The sequence below is a fragment of the Halichoerus grypus genome, chromosome 3, assembly GCF_964656455.1.
Source record: "Halichoerus grypus chromosome 3, mHalGry1.hap1.1, whole genome shotgun sequence".
Lineage (NCBI taxonomy): Eukaryota > Metazoa > Chordata > Mammalia > Carnivora > Phocidae > Halichoerus > Halichoerus grypus.
The window spans coordinates 103,642,934-103,667,737 of record NC_135714.1 but is presented as its reverse complement, the minus strand read 5'-3'; the positions used below and the strand labels follow the sequence as shown (position 1 = coordinate 103,667,737).

At 40.4% G+C, this 24,804-nt stretch overlaps 1 protein-coding gene across 9 annotated transcripts; it reads left to right on the top strand.

Annotated features, from left to right (window-relative positions):
* Positions 1-17,872: 17,872 nt before the first annotated feature.
* Positions 17,873-24,501, top strand: SMIM43 (small integral membrane protein 43). Of its 9 annotated transcripts, none has more exons than XM_036099203.2 (6): positions 17,874-18,539; positions 19,104-19,221; positions 19,478-19,632; positions 20,697-20,761; positions 21,790-21,947; positions 22,989-24,501. In XM_036099203.2, the coding sequence occupies exon 1, from the start codon at positions 18,345-18,347 to the stop codon at positions 18,534-18,536; it is 192 nt and encodes a 63-aa protein (XP_035955096.1). In that variant the 5' UTR covers positions 17,874-18,344; the 3' UTR covers positions 18,537-18,539; positions 19,104-19,221; positions 19,478-19,632; positions 20,697-20,761; positions 21,790-21,947; positions 22,989-24,501. The 9 variants fall into 9 exon arrangements, 7 of the variants coding, with proteins under 7 accessions (XP_035955099.1, XP_035955096.1, XP_077925320.1 ...); XM_078069194.1 differs by having other exon boundaries at positions 19,465-19,632; XM_036099199.2 differs by having other exon boundaries at positions 17,906-18,663.
* The last annotated feature ends 303 nt before the right edge of the window (positions 24,502-24,804 follow it).

Below are 24,804 nucleotides of genomic sequence, written 5' to 3'. Positions count from 1 at the left end.
TTTCAGACCTAAATCCAGACCTCCTCTGAATTTTTCTAGATGTTCTGTGGACATTTCAAATTCACTGTGTCTACAACTGAACCATTATCTCTCTTCCCAAACTTGTTTTTCCTTATATTCTCTCTAGTGAATGGCAGCATCCCAGTAGCCAGGACATGAGGGTGTCATTCTTGACTCGTTTCTTACCACACCCACCGCTTCTCATAGCTCACCAAGTCCAACTGAGGCTACCTACTAAACACCTAATCCATTTGTTTTCTCCAGACCCACTGTCATGACCATTATTCAAGTCGCTATTGTCTTTTCTCTAAGTTATTGTATTGGCCACCAGCTTAGCCTGCCAGTCTTCAGTCTTGCCTTCTTCCACTTCATTTTCCACATTATGTGTGATGCTTGTAAAACACAAATCCACCATGCTGTTTTACTTACAGCCCTTCTATGACTCCACATTACTTTAAGATAAATTCCAGACTCTACCCCATGGTTTACAATACCTTTTCTAATTTATCCTCTATTTTTCCAGTCCTATCTGTAAACACTTTTCTTTTTATCTAATCTTCAACTTTATTGAATTATTTTCAATTACTCAAAAGCACCACATTCTCTCTCACCTCCAAGCATTTGCATTGGGATTCTCTCTGCCTGAAATACTTCCACATTTTCTATCTGGCCAACTCCTAACCGTTCTTCACGTTTCAGCAAGAAGTCTTTCCTGAAACCCCACACTGACTGGAGTCCCCACTCTGTGCCTCTAGAACATTTATGGCATGCATTTAAAGTGGTCTGTTTGCCTGGTTGTGTCTCTCCTTAAGCTCCATGAGGAGAATCTGTTTCATTCACTTTTTTATCCACTGCGCCTAGGCCTGAAACATGGCAGATACTTAGTAAATATTGAATAAATGAGAGAAAAGCAAGACAAGGATCAAAATGGAAGCATATTTACCTGGCACCACAAGCCTATATTGTACTACAGAGCAAGAGTAATCTTCACAGTCACATTTGCATTCCTACTGCGTTCCAGGCACCATTCAAAGCAATTTCCAAACCTGCACTTTTCCCAACAACCCTAAGTAGATGAGGATTTTGATGCCTAGATAAATAAGGCAACTTGCCAAAGGTAAGACATTTATTAATTTGATGCTTTCCTCCTCTTTGGTAGGAGAACTATGAGTGTTCACTATGTCTAACAAAATATATCACTTCATATTTTGCACAAAAGTACCACTAACATGCTTATGACAGACTTCAAGTTTGAGGCTTCAAGTTCTCTAAAACAAGTTTTAAAAAATCTTTAAATTAGAAAATATCATTTTATTTTAAATAACCGTGCATCCTTTTTATGAGAAACCTGTTAAATTATTTTTCAGAACCTTTGCCAACATTATATAAATAATGTAAAATTTCAATGAAACTACCCTCCTTTATTCAAAATAGTTTCAAAGCCTTCTCAAGAAGGACAGATGGTGTTTTCATCATCTACAATAATATGAAGGATACCAAAGTCAGTTGAGGTGAGGCAAAGTACCAAGTTTCATAGAGCCAGGCCATTAATTTAAGATGCATAAAGAAATTTGTTCAGAATTGGGAATCTTTATAGAATCCCAAAAAACCCACAACATATTTAGCCATCCAAATTGTATCTCACAAGATGCTCAGTGCATTTCTATTTTTCTGCAAGAGATTAGTCAATATTTTGGTAATCAGATTTTGAGCAGGCAGTTTGAAGCTCTGCTTTTCACAGAGAAGGTGATCAGGATATATGTTGATGGCATGCTTTTAAATGGCAACACTTTCAGCTTCATCCTGAAGAAACATAAGCCAGTTGATTAACTTTGTGTAAAAATTAATCCATGGCAATAGCACTGGAAGGAGTTATATAAAACTTAAACCAGTGAATGTATTTAGAGTGGTGGGATTTTTCCCCTGAATTTTGTGGAGATGCTGTATGTGCCATAGACAAAAATCAGGGAGAGATACGAGGTTTAACAACTCGTGCTGGTGGCAGCCTCAAGCATCTGGCTCATGTCTACCTGAACTCTTAGAAAGCAGCCCTGTCACCCTGTGGCTACTCCCCCAGGCTATGATGTCTATTTTGGCTCAACACATGTGACACCAGTTAATAAGCTTTATTCTGTCCCAAAGCACAAAACTGTGTTCTTTGATTAGCCCAAGCTCTGTAAAAACCCTGTGCTCAGAAGCACATGATTGTGTTGGGTTCTTAAGAGCTTCCAGTGGAGCCCAGGGAGAGAAACCGGGATGCTGGGGGATGCGTTCTCCCCTACCCCTCACTGTGGGTGTCACACTGCTGGGGAAGAAATAAGGGAACAGCTGGAGCGAGGCACAGCCCTTAGCAGCAGAGCATGGTGTCAGAACCCAATTTGGCAAAACCGAAAGTCGTTGGCAGTTACATCAAGAGTGCCAGGTCCTTTCCAGCTGCCAAGAGAGAGTGGCTGTGGGTGGGTGGGTAGAACAAAGAGGCAAAGGGAACAACGCAAACCCATTTCCAAGGAGGGATGGGAGATACACGACAGAGAAGCTGCCCTCAGAGATGTGACACACGAGTGGCTACTCTGTGTGGGGAGGGAGGCAGTTGTCACAATCTGTACCAAGTGAATTTCAGGTAAGGTAAGGTTGCCATGCTCGAGGAACTGTGTACTTGACACAGTGGTAAACTTCTAAGGAAGCACTCTGACTCCACACAGGAGGTTTAGGAACTAGCACAGGGCTCCTAGCATCTCTGTGTCAGCATAGTCTTGGCCCCCAAAAGCAACCCATTAGAACTGCAAGGCTCTTGTGTGACTCCCAAGCCAGAAGAGGGCTCCTTGATTTTTAGAGAAACATGTTGGTAGGACTGCAGGGATCCACCAGGCTTACCAAAGCAGATTCAGTAGTCCCATTTGCCACATATGATCCCTTGAAAATGATATGTCTACATATGAATGAGTGATCTCCTGGTAGGAGGAATGAAATATTAGTATTTAGTATATTGACTCCTTATGTTTGGTTCATTCTTATAGACCCTCCATGTAGAACTGCCACTAGGTGTCACGTCTTTGCAGGCACCTTCCTCTTTGCTTTTTTTCCCAGTACTCCTTGGTAATGGGCAGTTTGATCCTTTTGCCTTTTTGTTCTACCCACTCACTTGCAGTCTTTTTTTTTTTTACTTTTTATTTGGCAGCCCAATAACAAGCAGTGGGTCCAAAAGAAACCAACTACAAAGCCTTGAAACAAATGTTTGTCTCAGTTTTATTTTACTAATCTCACCTCATTCTGCTTGTCCACATCACTGTGATACATACAACATTAAATTATACAGCTCTTTTCCATATTCTTCCCTGTAATTGTTACCTATTTCTTTGATCTTTCAATTTAGTCTCTTTTGAAGCAGAAAATAAAAATTCCTTAAAGATGGGGATGCATCTTTTATTATTTGGCATGCTATCTAATGTATAAAGGGTGAACTGTGGACAATAGTTACAGAGTTAACACCAGGTGTTTTTATTTCTTCACTCAGCGCCTGAGACAGGGCATGTACAATTAGACCTTTAAAAACCTTTTGTGATTTATGAGATGATTCTCTATGTGTTTTTGATTGTGAATCTATCTTAAACAAGTTGTTTGACCTTTTTCTTTTTTTAATGATAGAAATCCACTTTTTTTTAAAAAAGATTTTATTTATTTATTTGTCAGAGAGAGAGAGAGCACAAGCAGGGGGAGCGGCAGGCAGAAGGAGAAGCAGGCTCCCTGCTGAGTGGAGAGCCTGATGCGGGACTTGATTCCAGGACCCAAGGATCATGACCTGAGCCGAAGGCAGCTGCTTGACCAACTGAGCCACCCAGGTGTCCCTGTTTGACCTCTTTCAACACAGTTTTATTAACATACTTTCCAGATCTAGCTTTTTACGGTATAACAATAAAACCAACCCAACCCAAATCACTACTTTATGGTTTTTTCTAAAATCTTCCGGAAAAACAACAAAATATATTTGAATGAACAGTACTGATGTCATTAAATTTGAAAATAACTCCAAATGACTCTTTGGACATAGAGTATGCTCATCTTTGAAAACAATTCAGGAAGCTCTACTTGCGTCTCTTCACGTTGGTGGAAATGAATTGGTGCACTTTGCAGAAAGCACTTTGTTCTAAATTGAAGACTTTAGTTGGGATCAAATTAGATTATGTATGGGAAAGTGCCCTGTTAATTGGTCTATAAATATATGTCATTAGGATGAGTAATGATGATGGTCGTCATGGAAAAGCCAAAATACATTTAGGCAGTGAGGAGCTGGGACCTCCCCGGGCACGGCTGACATTCATGAGATAACTAAACAACTAAGTGCCCCCAACCTAGTGCTTCTGAAACTTTAATGTGCATAGGAACCACCTGGAGAAATCGTTAAAATGCTGCTTCTGCTTCAAAAGCCTGGACTCAGGCCTGAGTGTCTTAATTTCTAACAAGCTTCCAGGTGATGCCAACACTGCTGATCCATGGAAAACACTTTGAGCAGCAAGGTGCTGAGCCTTCACAAAAGTTGCTGATTAGGAAGAAAAAATAAAAAGGAAAGAGGATAAAGCCAAGGACTATGTTCTTCGAAGTGCAGCCCATCGATAATGGGCTCCTATTATATAACCTTGGTACCTTGCACCCCTAAACACACACACACACTCACCCCCACCCACCACCACCACCACCACCACCACCACCACCCCAGAAGTACCTGAACAATTCCAAACACGTTTGAGGTGAGAGGAGGAGGTGTTTGGGATGTAAGAAAATAAGCAGTCTAGGATCCTTTTAAGGATGTTTTTGATCACAGTCCCCCTAAAAGCTTCTTGAAAAGAAAAAAAAGAACAACTGTATTTCTGCTAAAATATTTTAAATTGACATTTAAAATTTTTTATCATAAATTTAAATAGCAGCCAAGGATGTTGTTTATGGCATACTACAAATATCTGTATTTTAAAATAAAGCTATTGTATCACTCTTCAGTGGAAACGTAAGATCCATAGTGATTTGAACCCATCATCATCCATTTAAAACATTTATAAACAAGCTCCTCTCTAACAGTAATTTCATGTTGTTTTTTTCTCTTTCAACTTCCTATTTCACTTCTCTATAGATTTTTATCCTAATCTAATAGGCTTTTATATTGAAAGTCTTTTATTGGCTATCTTATGCTTCTTCACATCAAATATATATCCTATGACCATGTACGTAAAACAATTTGTTTTGGATTGGTTTATCATTATAAACACAAGTAACATTTGATTAGAACAGCATAAATTATGAATTTTGATAAACAATTATTACGTGACTATTAGTTGGCACAAATATCCCAAACAATACACAGAGGAGGCATAGAGCAGATTTATTGGGAAGTCTCATATCTGAGAGCCAGCAGAAGAGCATACAGGATCTCACCAGCTCTCATCCAGCAAGGAGAGGTGTTTAGGCCTAGGACCTCACCCAAGGCATTGGGAGGGGGCAGGGAGCCTTTATTTGACTATGTAACAATAGGCGCTTCCTAGGGGTAGGATGACTTTCTTAGAAAAGCGAAGAAGTTGGAGCCTAGGCTGGCATCAGCTAGAAGCCTCACCACTGTATTTTTGAGCTGGCTCATTGCTGGGCTGCCTAATGGGGTAAGGAGAGAGAGCCACTGAAGCCAGTTGGTGGACAAAGGATTTTTGTTTCTTGTCACCTAAAAAGGAAACATCTTTGGAGATATATTTCTTAATGAGATGGATGGGGGAGGATGTATTATGGTGCATTGAGTAAAGAAATTATTTAAAGGATTATTTCTGAATTTGGCAATAATTCTGAATTCAGAATTATTTCTGAATTTGGAAATATTAAGATTAGGAATAGGTAAGAGATAAGTCTTGTTAAAAATGGGAGGAAATTTGGAAAGAGGAGTATGAAAAGAGACCCTTGACATATTACCAAGTGAAAGAACCCTATTTGAAAAGGCTACATGCTGTATTATTGGCAAAACTGTGAAGCCAGTAAAAAGATCAGTGACTGCCAGGGATTAGTGGGGAGTGAGAGATGAACAGGCAGAGCAGGGGATTTTTAGGGCACTGAAACTACTCTGTAGGATACCATAATGGTGGATACATGTCCTTATACATTTGTTAAAACCCATACAATGTACACTACCAAGACTGAACTCTGATGTAAACTATGGGCCTTGGGTGATAATGATGTAGGTCAGTGTAGGTTCATCGACTATAACAAAGGTAGGACTCTGGTGGAAGAGGTTGATAGTTGGGGAGGCTGTGTGTATTGTAGAGACAGAGGGCATATATGGGAACTCTGTATTTTCTATTCAGTTTTTTTGTATACCTAAAACTCTTCTAAAAAATAAAGTCCAATAAAAAAGAGAGACCTCTGATGATTGACAGATGATTTTAGGAAAAAGTACATAGAAGTTGAAGATCTGGACATAGCCATGCTCATGTCCTATTTAGAAAGTCTTCATATACCTTCAGTTGTATCTGAAACCTAGTTTGAAGACCTCTGGTCTAAGGTTATGGGAGAGTGAATAGACAAGAAAAATGTAGGAAAGATGGGTTATTCATCTGAAAAAAAATGGTTTTGGGAAAACAGGGTAGTCATATGGAAAAAAGAATAAGGATGGATCTCTGCCTTATACCTCATCAAAAATTAAATTCTGAATGTATCAAAAATTTGAACATTAAAAAACCCTATAAATGTAATAGTAGAAACATGATCTGGACAGTGACAGGTATGGTTAGTGAGGTAGGCAATGAAACATACAGCTGGTTTGTGTAATTACAAGAGGGCTCACAGATCAGCATTGTCCTTGGTGTGTTAATATCCTGACTTGTGAAATAATACTAAGAATAATAGTTAACTTTTATTGAGCACTTACAATGTTCTGGACAATGTTCTAAGCTCTTTCCATGTATTAATCCATTTAATCTTCACAACAACCCAGTGTTGGGGCCTCCATTTTTCAGATGAGACAGTTGGGTCACAGAAAACTGAAGTCACATGATGGTTGGGATGGAAGCCAAGATTTATCAATTCAAACAGCCTGGCTCTACAGCCCAGGGACTTAATCACCATACTCTGCTATGAAGCAATGCTTATTTCTATATATTTTTTTTAATGTTAGCTATAAAGATTGATAAGTATTAAATTTTACAAGTTGTATCTATAGTGCTAACTTTAAACAATTTGTTCATTTACTTTCCTTTAGAAAAGCTTTAGAGAAAGACTGTTTTTCATTTAGTAGTTCACTGAAAAAACAGAATTATTTTATCCTTAATATATTTCACTAACTGAAGAGTATAATTTCCACATCTTTGCAGGCTAACTTCACAATTTAATTCATGGTATTTTAAAAAATCACAGTCTGTACAATAGTTTTAGAAACACTGTTATTATGCATGAATTATTTTACAAACATGATTATCAATAGTTTATCATAGAATGATGGGCAAACAATTGTCCTTCAAATTAATTTTCTGCTTATGTTGAAGTTGAGAGCAAATGTTGTCACATTATTTCTTTGGCAGAGTAAATCTGCAAACCTTGTTAGAAAAGCATGAATACCAAACAGCTCTAGCTTTATAATACTGTCATGAAATGATTATTGTGTTGTTACAAAAGATATAAAATAATGGATTGTCAAGTGCTTGATAACAAAAATGCTCAATACTATCTAGTATTAAATAATCTTTAAGATGAGACCAATTTTTGTTCAAAGTTAGATGAAAACTAGTAAAACCATTTTCTTATGGTGGTGGGATGAAGAAAGCTTCATTTTTTAAGCCTGTACAATGGAGGGTTTATTGTTTTTGTTTTTGTTTGATTTTTAAGTTTTTATTTTAATTCCAGTTAGTTAACATATGATATTATATTAGTTTCAGGTGTACAATGTAGTGGTTCAACAATTCCATACATCACCCAGTGCTCATCACAAGTGCACTCCTTAATCCCTATCACCTATTTTGTCCATCCCCCCATCAACCTCCCATCCCCTCTGGTACTATCAGTGTGTTCTCTATAGTTAAATGTTGGTTTCTTGGTTTGTCCCTCTCATTTTTCTCCCCTTTGTTCATTTGTTTTGTTTCTTAAATTCCACATATGAGTGAAATCATATGGTATTTGTCTTTCTCTGACTTATTTTGCTTAGCATAATACTCTAGCTCCATCCATGTCATTTTACAAACGGCAAGATTTCATTCTTTTTATGGCTGAATAATATTCCATTATATATATGTGTGTATATATATATTCCAATATATATATTCCATTATATATAATATTCCATTATATATATGTGTGTATATATATATATATATATATATATGGCATATACACATATGTATGGACACTTGGACTGCTTCCCTATCTTGGCTACTGTAAGTAATGCTGCTATAAACACAGGGGTGCGTGTATCCTTTGAGTTAGTGTTTTGGTATTTTGGTAGTAAATACTTAGTAGCGCAATTGCTGGGTCATAGGATAGTTCTATTTTTAACTTTTTGAGGAACCGCCATACTGTTTTCCACAGTGGCTGTACAAGTTTGCATTCCCACCCACAGTGCAAGAGGCTTCCCCTTTCACCACATCCTTGCCAGCACCTGTTGTTTTGTGTGTTGTTGATTTTAGCCACAGTGGAGTTTTACTTATTCTAATCTGAAAGAAAATACAAACAGTGCATACAGTTACACTGCGCATGAAGCCCTGTCCTCAGCAGCCTACCTGGCAGGTCTTATTAATACAACTTTTCTCTTATACTCTTTCTTACTTGGAAATGATTTGGGCTTGATCAGAGAAGTTGAAGAATTATGTGTGTAGTACTCAGGGGGAGAATATCTTCTTGGCAACTTGTAGAATACCTTATCGGTGGGGTCGATTTTATTTAAAACGGAATTTGATAACCTACTGGTAGGAGCTAGCTCAGGTTGGTGATCAGGTTTCCTGCATAACAAAGAAAGCAAAGGAAAGAAAATAATAACTTTGTCGGGGAAGACGGTGTTAAAAGGAGAGAGCGCCCAAAGTTGCTCGAACAGCCAACCAGGGCCTTCGGGAGTGACAGGACTGTCTAATGGATATTTGTTTGCTCCGTGGTCTAAATTCTCCCTTTAGTCTCCCTTCAGTAAATTCTGTGTTGCTCAGTCATGTTTTGTGGAGTGATTTTCTCTTTTAGAGGAACCCACGTTGTGCTGAGTCCTGCTTATGGTTTGCACATAGGGGAAAAGTGGTGGTTTTTTGGAGCAGCTGATATGTAGGTTACATGTGAATAACTCTACTTACTTAAAAGAAAAATGTCATGGCTGGGGCTGAGCAGTGGTTAACTAACCTCTTCTGTTAATGTGCCAGAGGCCCTTCTGGGAACAAATTGCTTTCCTTTCGAGAAAGAAGGCGCTCTGGGTTCCAAGCCTACCCTGTCGTCGTGGCAGCTGGGAACAATTCACACAGATACTCTCACTCTTCTGCCACCCCTGGTTTTGGCAGGAAAAACGATAAGTCATTTGAATTTTGGAACTAGAAGGGACATGGAGATAATTATGTTCAATCCCCTAAGTTAGGGAACAGAAGCGTAGAGAAGTTAACGACATGCCTAATGTTATGGCTCATGCTAGCAGGGGATGGTGAGAATCCAGGCTTCTGAAGTTTCCAACCAGTGTTCTTTCCACAACACCAGAAACTCTGAAGAAATCTGGAGAAGAAGGAGGAAAAATCATACCAGAAAATATAGCTAAGGCATCAGTAAAATGATGAAACTGATATATGGCTGTTTTCTTCTTGCGATAGATTTTTTTCCATCTGACAAGATACACAAGATAGAAGAAAACATGAAGAGCCAAAAAAATATGTAGGTAGCAGGTGCTCAGTTTTGTGTATTGAGTTGTGTGTTCATCTTTTCTCATAGGTGAGAAATGGTTCCACCACCAGCTGCGGTGGGTGGAGAGAGAAAATTCCTGGTGGTGTAAGTTTCAGTCATAGCCCACCAGCTTAGCCATACAACACATGAAGAGATCATGATTATGAAGGGCCACACAGAGAGCCAGGTGTGCGACAGCCTACAGAGAATATGCGTTTTCTTCAGATGTCACAGACCTTCGTTTTCATTACTGAGTAATTGCTATAATAGCACTCAGTTCAACCAACAGTATCTGCGGTGGAGCAAAAGGAAACCTCAAGACAGTATTAGTATTCAAATACAGGTAATTCACAAACACCCTGAACATTTTCTTTTTACAATGCTTTTCAAGTCACAGAAAATAATAGAACAATCTCTTTATTGCTGAATTCATAACCTATACCTTTTGAATTCTTGAAAAATATTTTAAAGGTTGCTATCTCTATGGTGCCATTCATCTTAGTGTTTAGATGCTCAGATCCATTAAGTAAAAAAAAGCTAAGAATGAGACTTTGTCTCTCCCAAGCCAGCAGCCTCTAGTTTGAAGTAATGATTTCCTTGGGGAGGGTGAGAAGGTTCCTTGGATAGATTCACAGTGGCTTCCAGACAGCTGATACAAAAACCAGAGGGAGGCTTGGGTGGGCAGTCAATGTTGGCTGTTTGTGGTGGGGATTACAAAAGGAATATCCAGATGTATTTTCAAGTGGAGCCCTATAGAATCTCTCTCTTTCACCAAGAGTTTCTGTTTATGTTCTAACCAGTATTTATGACAACAGGCCTTCTGATATGGCATATTGCAGAGTCAATAATACCAAACTGATACCTTAACCACTGTGGAATTGGTCTCTCTAAATACAGAAAATCCCAAGGAGAAATAATTTTCACATATATTAAATAGTATTGTGGCTTTCTGCATTAAGCATACTTGCACTCTACAGGAAATAGTTCTTCAGAGGGCATATATGTATGTCTTCTTATAACCAATAACCAAAGTAGATTATTTTAATGATTTAGATCATATGATAAAGCTCCTGTTTTATTCAAAAAGTGTCTACAAGAGTGGTATATACATACAATGAAATATGTATTAGTTAAGGATCTCCAGAGAAGCAACCAATAGAAGATATAGATAGATAGATAATTATTTATTTTTAAAATAAATAAATAATTAGGGAGGGCAATCTGCTTTACTCAGTCTACTGAGTGAATGTTAATCTCATCCAGAAACACCCTCACAGATACACCCAGAATAATGTTTGACCAAATGTCTGGACACCCTGGGGTCCAATAAAGCTGACAGATGAAATGAACCATTACAGAATACTATTCAGCCTTACAAAGGAAGAAAATTCTGACACACGCTATAATGGGGATGAACCTTGAGGACGTTACGGTAAATGAAATAAGCCAGTCACAAAAGGACAAATACTGTATGATTGTACTTATATAAGGTACCTAGAGTAGTCAAATTCATAGAGAAAGAAAGTAGAATGGTGGTTGCCAGGGACTGGAGAGAGGAAAAAATGGGGAGTTATTGTGGAATGGGTACAGAGTTTCAGTTTTGCAGGATGAAAAAGTTCTGGAGATGGATAGTCATGATGGTTGCACAACATAATGAATGTGTTTAATACCACTGAACCGTACACTTAAAAATGGTTAAGATGATAAATTTTATCTTAAGTGTGTTTTACCACAATTAAAAATAAAAAAATGGGACGCCTGGGTGACTCAGTCAGTTAAGTGGCTGCCTTCGTCCCGGGTCATGATCCCAGGGTCCTGAGATCGAGTCCCACATCGGGCTCCTTGCTCAGCAGGGAGCCTTCTTCTCCCTCTCTCTCCCTCTGCTTGTGCTCTCTCTGTCAAATAAATAAAATCTTAAAAAAAAAAAAAAAAAGAGGTAGGATTCTGGGAAGATGGTGGATTAGCAAGCACTATGAATTTGTCTCCCCACCTAAACAACAATTGTACTGGCAGCAGGATCTGTCTGATACGACTATTTTGGAACTCCAGAGTCTATTGTAGGCTTGCAATTTCCAGAAGTCTTGGACATAAATTATGGTAACAGAGATTACAGGCTCTGAGTAACAGTGATTATGAGCTCTGGGTAACAGTGACCATTGACTCTGTGTAATTCCATTTTCCCCTTTGCTCCTCTAGTCCAGGGGACTATAATCTTGTGGTACTTTACCTCTAGTCCAGGGGACTATAATCTTGTAGTACGTCTCTGTTTTGCATCTTGCATTCATTCAACAGCTGTCTAACCAATTTCCCTACTTTAGATACCTACAGTGGTTTTGTTTTCTTTTTTGGAAACTGATAATACTTTTCTTCAATTAGATTAGGTCAATTTATGTCATATGCCCCTCCTAGACTGAAAAAAAAAAATCATCGTATTAACTGAATGACTTTTAGATCACTAGGATGCGCATCCCCAATACAGTTTCCTCTAAGTCACATGGGGTACCTGGGAAAGAGGTAGATACCTGAATAAAGTCAGGATTCTATTAATAAGGAAGAATGAGGGATGAGGTGCTTCTTAGGCAACCAAAGGTTTTCAAGGTTACCCAGCTAGCAAGAGATGAAGCCAAGATACATGTCCAAGCCATTGGACTCAAGACACTCTCATCACTGTACAGTACAGTATAAGGTAGAGTGTATAGGGCTGGTACCAGGACCCAAGTCTGTTCATTGCCAGTTTGCCTATGTGTATGTCTAAAAGGCAGCTTGGATCCCTAGATCTGGGAATACAGGCCCCAGTTGCTGAGGTCACCAGATCTTACAAGCTGGCATTTCACAAGGAGTATGGGTTACAGACAAATTCTACTTTTTTTTCCAATTTCTTTTTCCCTTGTGGCAGTGTAATTTTAGTCCTATGTATGTGCACGTGCATCTGTGAGCCCACGGCTCTGATTATTATCAGCTCATACAGAAGTTCACAGACCTTCCATTAGAAATGACAGTTTCACCACTGCCATTATTGAGGTTGTGCTAAACAAAAGATCTATTGCTCTATAATGCTCAGATTTTTTATTTTGCTACATGACATAGTATTGATCAAGTCTAGAGTCAGCCACAGTCACATCGACTTTTTCTAGTGTTACTGCTAACTTACTGGAAAGAGTCTAAATTAAAGAAATAGTGTTTAGCTGTTAGCACAATCTGTCACTTAATTTTTTTCAATATTGGACAGACTTAGGCATCTTCTGTTGCGTTTTAAGACATTCTAAACCAAGGACAGGGTCTAGAATTATTCTTAGTGGTGAATTCTGGGTTTCAAAGGCTACCCACATAGGATGATCTCCCACATACCCCTCAAATAAATTTCTTCCTTAGATTTCCCTCCCTCTCTCCCTTCCTTCCTTCCCACTGGAATTCCTAAATGGTTATGTGAGATTTAAGCAGTTTATCATTTACATTTTACTTATTTCTTGAAGAGTTAGTATTGCAAAACTGCTACAGTCATTCTTTTGGGATGGAGTAGGAAAAGAGGTGAGGGTGTGGAAAGCAAATCCAATTGTCGGGGTCTTACAATAACTCTTGGCTAACTTAATATGACTCCCTGAAATAGAACAACTCACTTTTCTGCTGTCTACAGCAGTAAACATTCCCATAGATATTCTAATTCTGACCCAGAGGGTGGTAGGAGTTTTAAAGAGTGTAATAAGGGGGCAATTCCAAGGAAGCCCAGTTTGTATCGCCTAGAAATGAACATGGTGGTACATTTGTGTATGGGGAAGAAGCAAGGGATTTGGGGTGTCAGAGGGACATGGATAGTATGCGCTGGGATATTTGGGGCCATTAAGAATTGCCACTGATCACTGGGTGATTCAGGCCCTGATTAGCTAGGACAGAGCTTCTTAGGGCCTGGGAACTTCCACAGAGAATGGATCTCATCCTCAGCACGTGAATGAGTGCTTTACAGGAGATTCCATCCACGCAGAAGCCATCCACCTGTAACCCAGTTTTTGAGGTCCAGAGCACCTGGAAAGGTGTGTAGTTACTTAACAACCTCGTGTTAATAATCATGGTCAACAGCACATTTTGAGGCCAGAGCATGGCGTAAAAATATTTCTTCCATTTCTTTTGGGTTCATTTCAGACCAAACTGAATTAGCCTTAGAAAGATACCTGGAAATCTTTTTCTCTAGTCTCCCAGTTTTGTCCTTCCCTTGCCTTGGGGAAACTGCTTCCATTCTGCAGGTTACCCCCAACAGGTAAGTCCAGGAAGGTTTCACCCGGGGATGGTGACAGTAGAATTTTATTGTCCTTCCTTTTGTGTTTTCTTAGGTCTTTAGACTCTTTAGAGAAGCACATTTATAAGACAAATTCTTCTATTCCTACCCTTAATCACTTCTCATAAATAGTTTTGATGCTTGTTATGATAAAAGATTCCTCCCTAGCAGAGGTGAGGGTGAGGAGGAACAGAGCAGGCAAAGGGATAGAGAACCCTATTCTGATATATACACCATAGCTGTCCATAGGCCAGGACCTGGAGCAGCCCAGGGGCAATATCCAGTTGCTTTGAGACTTGTGAGGAGAGGACTGAGGACTTGAAAGATACATAAAGTCTAACTATGAGTAGTCGACGTGTTAAGTGAAAGCATATATGGGGTCAACTTTATGGGCAGTGGTATGGGATTGTAATGACATAGTCTCCGTCTGTTTTACCAGTTTGTGCACAAGAGCTTTCTTTTTAGATGCTAGAACCAGCCAAGCTCTTATATAAAGTAAGTGTCCTTTCTGCCTTTTAAAATGGTTGGGTTTTCTTTCTATGGATTTCCATTAATATGCATATTTAGGTAGAGAAATATTGTATCTTATTTCTATGGAGTCATTTATATAATAGAAACTGAAATTCAGACCATCTTATGAGGTGTGTAAATATGACCAGAAGCTAAAAAGCATTGGGAGCATCTAATAAATGTCATAAGTTATTTTTTTGTTGTAGCAACATTATTTTAAATAGCATTCTATTGAGAGTGACTATGAGGATTTATTAGTTAATATTTATAAATCTATTTAAGCTGCTCAGATAAATGGAAAATCTAAACAGTTATGGTCAGGAAGGCTGAAATGGGTTTGAGCTTGGTGACATAAAACTTTCATCTGTTGGCCTCTTTCCTCATCTGCAGGCAAACACTCACTCATTTGAAGCTTTGGCGTTGAAGATTTCAAAGGAAGGACCCGAGATGTAAGTAAGCAGAAGGTATGGGTTTCTTGAAATTTATTTTCCTTAAGTTTGACACTCAAAAGAAAAAAATATGGTCATTAATTTGATGGTCATACACAAGAAAGAGGTACTTTCCCCTGTGAGGCAGTGCATCATAGGGGTTGAGCGTGAAGGCTTTGGAGCCAAACTCCCTGGATTCACATCCCAATTTTGCCACTTGTTAGCTGTGTGGCTTTAAGCAGGTCACTTAACCTCTCTGTGTTTTAATCTCCATCCTTTAATAACTTGGATATCTGGATGCCAATGTGCCAAATGGCATATGTCTTTTCTACCAAACACTTTATTGATTATGAGTGCATAATATATGCAGAGTGTGTAGGTAATGCTTTCTTGGTCAATATTTGCATCTGCAAGATAGCACTAACCACCATTCCTTGCTACAATAAGGAGATGTACTAGAAAACCAGTGGAAGCTCACAGAATGGAAGAGAGGCAGGAGAGCCACATCTGGGGAAAGGGCAGTAATCAAGGATGCCTTGAGAGGCAGGCAACAAGAGCCAAACCCAGGTCACTCCTGGGACTGGTCTGGCTTTCAGAGCTCCTCTGCTACCCAGAATGCATCTGACCTCCAAACATCTCCTCCTGTTCTGTCCGCTCCCAAGCTTCAGAGTCTTGGGAAGCAAGGATATTTGGCCGAGTTTCTGGCATGGCTCTTCCTGCCCTTCTTCCTGCACTGTATCAGGAGTGGGTAAAAGATGTATTTGAACCTCTTGGTTTCCATAGCAGGAGGTGGCAGTGGAAAGCACTCACTGGAATCTGTCCTCCTGTCAAGATTAGATAAAATGGAGAATTCTACCAGTAGGAACATGTGGTGTTTCTCTGTAGTAAAAAAAAAAAAAAAAAAAAAAAAAAAAAAAAAAACCCACAAATCTCTGCTTTACTTATATAAGACTTCAAATTTTCCTCAGTAGCTCCATGAGCCATGGTGTGGTGGTTAAGTGTTTAACAAATGACTCTGGCCCTGATTTGTAGCGTTCGTACATTTCCAAGGGCAAAGGCTCTTACCGTGGCCAATTCCTGGCTACCCACATGACATCTGAACACAGTTGAGAAGAGAGGTACAGCAATATACTATTATATAATATGTAACCATATAGTTACAACAGATGTACATAACCTCAGGTGCATAGATAATAGTGAAATATAGTAAAATAATGTGGAAGTAATGAGTTTTGAGTATTTATTACCTTTGTTGTTAACATTATTTAGTTGTAAGCTTACACGATTTAATTTTTCATAATAGCTGTATTTTAGCAAATGCCTTGCAAAAGTTTTCAAAAAAATGTTGTGAGTCAGCACACTACTGGCTAGAGGATGGATCAATAATGTTATTGAGAGAGAGATCTTACACAGTACAGTGCTTGGTGAGAGACCTGGGACCTGCACATTTTATACAGTACATTTTTGTACATTGGGGATCCTCAGTAACACATTGATAATAGTATCTGACATTTATCTAACAAAACACATTCTTATTCAACATTGCATTCATTTTTGATCCTCACAACAAACCCAGGGAAAAGGTACGCAAGGTATATTATAGGTGAGGGAACTGAGTCAGAGAACTGAAGTGACCACTGACCAGTGGAGTGGAAACTAGATTTGGGTCCTTGAGACTTCCAGTTCCCAGCTTTTTCCACACCATCGTGTTTCTTTGAACCCCTTGCCATCCCTGGAACAGCTATTTATTATGGGCAGACCAGTAAATAATCTGGGATATGTATGTCAGCATTTATTTATTCCCGGAATTCAGCCCAGGGGGCCCCTCCCATCTCTTCACAAATAAACAATGAAATGAATTTGGAGGCCAACAGAATGGACAATGACAGTATGTTGCATTAGCAGCTTTGATGGCCAGGCTCCAAGATGGCCCCCGGCCGTCGTTACTCCTGGTGTTCATGTCCTTGGACTCCTTCACTGAGTAAGGCTCTGTGTGGGACTGACAGGACATCGCAGAAGTGATAGCATACCACTTCTTACACTAGCTGCGAAGAGCGCTGCACTTTCTGTCATGTTCTCTTGGGTCACTGGCTCTGGGGGAAGCCAGCACAGTGTTGTAAGGACACATAAGCAGCCCACCAGGCAAAGAGCTGCGGCCTCCCAGCAACAGCCAGCACCACTTGTCAGCCATCTAAGTGAGCCACCCTGGAACTGGATTCTCTAGTTTCATTCAAACCTTCAGGTGACTGTGGCCTTGCCTGACATCCAATTGTAACCTCATGAGAAACCCCAGGCCAGAATCACCGAGTTAAGTGCTACCAAACTCTTGACTCTGTGAGAGTGTCTCAAACCGTGAGAGAGAACTAAGGTTTGTGTTGTCTTAAGCCACTAAGTTTTGGGCAGTTTGTTACACAGCAGTCGATAAACTGGATTTCTTTACAAGCTGCACCGTATAGGCTATGGGTGATCTTAAATACAGAGAGGTGTTAGGGACTTAAGGGAGCATTTCGAGTAATTGTTTATTGTTGTTTTATTTTTGCTTTCCACCAAGGAAATTCAGTTTCAAGTCAAGGTTCTGAAGCTTTGTACAATATAACTTTTGAAATGTGTTTTGTTCTTAATGCTTTCCTAAATGAGCTGTTGTCCATGGAAAAGAGCGCTCTGTACTGAGTGCCTCTGCAACTCTGGAGAGCAAGGCAGCTTGAACTGGAATTCACTTTGGCACGGTGAAGTCACCTCAGCCCTCTAGACCCCACCTTCACTGCTATCTTTCATTCTTTTGGGTTTCTGGGCCATGGCATCTTTCCCCTTTGGGAAAACCAGGACAGGGGAAAATAATGAAAGAAATTAATTAGGAAGGGAGGGGGCTAGGGACCCATTGGATGTTGGGGGTGGAGATCTTAAGATCATTTGCCAAACACCAGCCCCAACACCCCTTGGGGGACTGAGCCATGACCCCTTCTCCTGGTGTCCCCGCCCGCAAAACTCGCTCCTAGAAAAATCCGCTCACGTCCCCAAGAGCGCAGGAGAGGATCTCAGCGAAGCGGGAGGCTCTTGTGCCTGCTGGGAGAGGCGGAGCTGGGATTAACCAGCTCCTTGGCGCTTTTCCTCCGAGCTGGGGGAGGCCGAGCACGGACCGCGGAGTAGGCGCCCAACGTGGGGCGCCCGTACGCGGGCGGAGGAGACCCGGAGGTGGGAGAGCGGACTGCAAGCCTTGTCCCGCGGCCGCTACCCGCGCCCAGCGCGCACTGCCACCGAGCGCCGGCGCCTCCAGCATGGAGTGGGAGCTCAACTTTCTGCTCTACCTGGCGCTCTTCTTCTTCCTGCTCTTCTTACTTTTCCTCCTGCTCTTCGTGGTCATCAAGCAGCTGAAGAACTCTGTGGCCAGCACGGCCGGGGCGCTCCAGCCCGGGCGTCTCTCCGTGCACCGGGAGCCTTGGGGTTTCTCCCGCGAGCAAGCGGTGTGACCCGTAAGGCGCGGGCACCAGCGGGAGGGCACGGAGCTGCGCGGGTGCCGGGCTGGGTCTCAACCTCGATTCCCTGTGCGCGTGGCCGCCCAGGTTCCAGTGCCAGGCTCGGTTGTAGCGTTGGCAGGTTCGTTCGGGTGTGGAAGGGGTCTGCGGAGGGGTGAGTTTCTCCCCCCCTCGGGGTGGTTCTGGGCTCGAAGCACGCTCGGTTGCCAGGCGCGGCGGGTGTATGGGGTCTGGGATGGCGCTGTGCTCTTGGGGACGGACCCTCAGCTTTTCCGGGGTCGAGAGATGGAGAAAGAGAGATGTTCAGCGGTTGGAGCCGGAATGGCTTTGGGCACCTGCAAGCTCTTCTTCCCAGCCCCACTGCATTTTAGCTTGTGAGGAAAGGATGGAAAACTAAATCATTCAGATAATTCAATCCAACCACTTCCAAACCAAATTTGATATCCCAAATCGAATGTCAACCTTAATGTCCAAATTACTGAGAAAGTGTGGGCTTTGGGACAGGAAGCAGGAGGAAACAGTATGCCAAATACTGCTTTAAATATCTTTGCGCTTTGGCAGACGCTAAATGGGGTTCGTCTGACTGTGCCAGAGAGGATTCAGTGGCCCTTCTTCCCCTTAATCCCTACTCCTCTTCTAGCCACCGACCCCATTGATGCCTGCTGAGTTGCCACACGAGGTGGGTTTAGAATCTCAAACGGCGGGAGGGTGAGCGTTAGCGAGTCATTTGGGAGATGCCTTGGGGGTGATGAAAAGAGGTATACTGTTCACACGTTGTAGGGCAACAGGAAAAAGAGGAGCAAGGCTGTCGTTTCAGGTTACGTGACTAGACCGTTTGCCAGAAGATTGGCGGGCAGCATTAAACTTCTTATTAATGTGCCCTAAGCACCCTCCAGGCACTGTCAGTTTGGGGGAATAACAGTTTCATCTTCCAGATGCTTTTTCCTCGATTTATGTCGTCTCGAGTTCTGGAACCGAGCTGTTGCCCTGGGTTGGTGCGCTGAAGACCACCACTGCAGTTACAGCTGGTAAGGGGCAGCCCTGCACGGAGAGGACCGGGACAACCCGAGACGGACCTTCGCTGCAAACGGTAAGCGGGGACCACCCTTGATTTCACTTTGTCCCTGGTTGTAGCTGAACTTCTGAAGACCCAGAGCCTAAAAAAGTGAGAGGTTAGGATCGAGGAAACGGATCTTAGGATCCTAGGATCCTAGGACCTAGGATCTTAGAACCGATGAGCTTTCTACTAGAACTGGAGGAGCCGAACTGATTTCTAACTAAGTGCAAGAAGCAGTGTCTATGCAGAGGAGCCTAGATATTAGAATGGGATGTGAGGAGTGTTTACAATCGTAATAATCATTTTGCTCTTCTGGAAAACAGTGCAGGGGGCCTTGGAGTTGAAATACGGAATGCAGATATACTTGTCTTCAGTAAGGGAAGATTTGGGTTCAGTCACATTAAGGTGGGATGAGCTGTCCATGTCATGACTGAATATTGAAAATATTTATTAATTTTAGGTACAAGGACCACGTAGAGAGGATAAAAACAAGAAATACTAAGTTTTGCCTAAGTGGATAATACGAAAGTGACGTGGAAGACAATTATTTTGATAATTCTAGGGAAGGAAAAAATACTCTCATGTAGGTAAATGGGAAAATTTTTTTGGCTGAGACATTCAGATAATTTCCCACATTTCTATTTCACTTTTCTAGAACAGCCCTGTTTTAAATGAAGTATAACTGTGTGTGTATATATATTTCTCTCTCTACATATAGAAATACACATATAATTCTCTTTATATAAATATATGTAATTCTATATCTCTATTTATCTATCTATACTTCTCTTTATCAGAGCTATGGTACGACTTGTTTTGAATTTCCAGTTTGAATCCCAGAATCAACTGCAGTGACTCTATCTTGTATTTTGAGCAATAGTTCTGTAATTGATTGACACCCCTGCAGTAGCATTTAGTTATCGGGTTGTATGGTTAATATGGACATTGAAAATGAGTGGGGGGAGTAGTTAATTAGCCATTATTTTTTTACAAGGCTAGAAAACAATCACTTCATACTTTATAAATAACCAGAAGGTAAATTATTTTAAACACCTCCGTGACTTCTTGAGTTTGTAATCCTTTAATCTTCCCAGCAGTGCCCCTGGTGTCCAGAGGTTTAAACCCTCCTGACTCTTCTAGAGAGGAGACTAGAGAACTCAGGGTGAGTAGTTTGCTGCTGTCCCGTCCCCATATGAAGCCAAGCTCTGGGTGGTTCTACTGACTCTGCTCCCTGTGAAAGGGTGGTTACTTTTCTATCTTGTGCCCAGTGCTATTTTATAACCTCCTTGTAATCTAATTATTAGTTACTAAGTTCCCATTTGTCTAGGCCAAAAAAATGAATATTTATTCCTGTTATTTAATCTCTGCTTGGAACTTGGCCCTAAACTCTGGAAATTAAGGTCCCTCACATTTGCTCTCAGAACTTGCTGCTGTTGATCTCCTGCCTTGCCCTTGCTTGGTTAGACACTCTGCTTTTGAAACTGGGACACCCCATATATGAGCTGCCTTTTTCTATTGTTTATTCAATCATCATTTTTCCAAAACTCAACAAAGACCAGTCTCCCAAATAAGAACTACTTTTGAACTCACTTTTTTTTTTGTTGTTGTTATTGGTATATTCTTGATCTAACGCTTTGACACCCACCAGGGTCTAGGTTCCCAGTTTGTGCATGTGGGCTGTTCTATCCACTGACCACATTCTGATCCTGACTATCACTAAACCAAGTCTATTTTTGAAGATGGTATGCATGTGGGCTAGACATGAAAATATTTGAAAAGTCAGGAACGTTTAAAATAACTGCTCATCATATAATTTGATTATAGAAGATTCTTATGTTCTATTTTCAATAAAAGGTTTTTAGTGATTCTTCAGCGATGCTAGAAGCCTAGTTGAATTTCTTACGTCATGAGGAAATAGGCCATAATTCAATTATTAGGAAATATTAGTATTTTATTTCAAGTGTTCTTATTTCATGTTGTCTCTAAATTTCAGTTGTTTGAAATGACTTCAAATCTTATTAGGATAATCTTGATTGTGTCGCTGATTTCCAAACCTGTAAGTGCAATGAATCAGCAGTTCCACTTGGAAAGAGAACCATTTTCAGTTGAATGAGAACAACATCACACTCACACCTGCAAAATCTGAAATGTCTAATAAAGTAGATTCCTATGTCTGAACTTCAATTTTAGGGCACAGCTGTAGATGCAGGACTGATGCCATCTGGTGCAGTTCCACAGAAAAAGAGATAAAATTTACCCAGAGTGTGCCATGTACTGGCTTTTCTGGGAACGACAAGGTGCCAGGATTTGTTTTTGGTTCATTCGCAGGGGTGGAAACTTGGAACGAGGTGAGTAAAATAGATGCAATAACCCCATTTATAGCTTGACATTTTATATTTCCAATTCTGTTTATAGTTTCAAAATAAGTGCGAAAGAGTTAATTTTTTTTTAATGGCCCAGCATTTTAACATTGTAAATAGTTAAACCATTTAGGATAGTGGGAAATGTTTACTTTTTCTAACTCATACCTACTAATCTAGGGACTTTTGGAATGCTAGTGGTACTAATACAGTACATAGAAAATATGTACAGAGTACTGTACTTTGGTTTTAATTTTTATAGCTACTTTGAGGTAGGTGTGCTTATTTAAGCTAAAACCACAATTAAAACTCTGGTATCATTAGGAAATCACTGTCAGGTGTCTGTGTCACGTACAAGGGAAAGCTAAAAACTGAGTTGCAGATCTTTGAAGTTAATTTGGCGGGGGGTTGAATCAGTGAAATCAATTCTCAACACTACATTTCTTACTTTGTCCACACAAAATAAGATTATAGATTAAATAGTGATCTGATTAATTATCTGAGTAGTTAGCATCTTACTCCATAGGAATGTGGGCAATCAGGGCAGACCTGTGCTTAGAACAATAGTCAGAACATAATAGGCGTTCAGAAAAAACTTCCTGATGAAGTAAGCTAAAAATCCTCTTGTTTTCCTTAATAGCAGCTATTTTATGTAATAAACCTAATCATTTCTTCCACTGTTGCACTGTGTAGACATGGGTAGGTTGAAGTTAAAATTTTTATACTTTTGTTTTATTAGTATGACTCTATGAAGTTACTTGAACTTTATTGAATATATATGATTCTTCAGGCAAGTGTTTTTACAGTAAGATGGAAATCTTGCTTGCCTATTGGGAATCAAGACGGATGGCTACCTCAGAAATAGAGTAGGAAGTTACTGGACCGAACAGTAGCTTAAACAAAGTAGGGGTTTTGTTTCATTCTCATGTGACTAGGAGGTTAGGGGTAAATTATTGCTGGTGTTCGTTCAGCAGCTCACAGATGTCAGGGTCAAGGTAGCCCCTGAGGTTTCCTTGGCTTTTCCCTTAGGTTCCAAGATGGTTGCTGCAGCTCCCCCAAGAAGATGAAGGAAGCTGAAAGGGAAAACAGGGCACACCATTTTGATTCTGCTTCCTTTTAAAGAGCTTTCTCAGAAGCCCAGCAACTTTTACTTACATCTCATTGGCCAGACTGTGTCATATCTGCGAGGTTGCATGAGAAATGTAGTTTTTGTAGCTGGACAGATGATTGCCTTCAACAAAAAAATCTGAGGAAATCTAAGGAAAAAAGATGATGGTGGATCTTTGGGGAACAAACTAGCAGTCTGTGCCCTGGTTACAAAATACAGTTGTCAAGGAGCATAATGATTGAAACAGATCAAAACTGTAACTCCTTCACAACTAATAGTACTCCAAGCAACACTGCTCTGCCCAGAGAGTGAGCAGAGTGAAGACATCCTAGGTTTTTTCTTGAAACACCTGCCAGAACTGGCTTTTGCAGTCAGCCGATATGCTTGCCCGACATCAGGATTTTCTAGAGGAGGACCCTGGGAACCTTACACTTCCTTGGAGGACATAGGCTATGGAAGTTTGGAACAGGATAAAGAAGGCTGTACCTTGCTGCTTTCCCATCTGCTTCATGTATCTCTAATTTTCCTTACAGATTTTTGGTGGAGTCTAGTTTGTTTGATCCCCAGAAAAGGATCATCCCTTTCATACATAGGAAAAAGTAATCTATGTAAAGAAAGGCTACTTGACTCCCTTCTGTGACTCTACCACCCATCTAGGAATATCCTGGGAGAAGACTTGCTTCTCAAAGCTGCTTCCATAATCAGCCTACATCCTGCCTAAGCAAAGGAAGAAGAAACACTTCCCACATCCAGGGCTGTCCAAAAGAACTTTCTGTGATGACAGAAATGTTCTATATTTGCACTGTCCAATATGGTAGCCACTAGCCATGTGTGACTAGTGAACACTTGAAATGTGGCTAGTGTGAATGAGGAAGTAAATTTTAATTTTATTTAATTTTAAATAATTAAAATGTAAATAGCCATATGTGGCTAGTGGCTGTTGTATTGTACAGCACAGTATACAACTTTCTTTTTCTTGTGTTTTCCAACTACCTGGGAGGGGTTTGAGCCAGTCATGTGCTTGGTGTTCCATCGTCTTCACTATTCCACCTTGCCATTGAACTTGTGTCCCAGAGAAAAGGAAAAATAGTATCCTAGAACTAAAGTCAAGATGTTAACTTGACATCTATACATTGTATGGATTTCTGTATAAATGGAATGATCCCCTGGGAATGGGTCCTGTGATTGATGTTTGTGATAATTGATGGTGGAGAAATGGTGGTGGTGCTGGTCCACTTACCATTCCTAGTGAACATTATGCGTTCCTAGCCAGAGTGAGTCAGCAGGAATAATTTTGTTCTGTTGTGCAATTCGTTCTGGTTTATTTTTGTAATATTGTGGCTGCTAAGTGATTATTCAATGTGTGTTTTTCAAAATACTTAGTGGTTTATATTTTTTAAAAGGCTGTGAAATAAAATAATTATATGTAACTCAGTTTTTTTTGTGTGTGAATTATTCTTACCCATAATTTTTAAAGAGTTAATTAGGACAAGGTTAATGGATAGAAGGAAATATTTATTATTTATTTATTTATTTTTAAAGATTTTATTTATTTGAGAGAGAGAGAGCAAGAGAGAGCAGGAGCAGGGGGGAGGGGCAGAGGGAGAGGGAGAAGCACACTCTCCGCTGAGCAGAGAGCCCTATGTGGGACTCGATCTCAGGACCCTGGGTTCATGACCTGAGCCAAAGGCAGACACTTAACCAACTGAGCCACCCAGGTACCTGGAAATATTTATT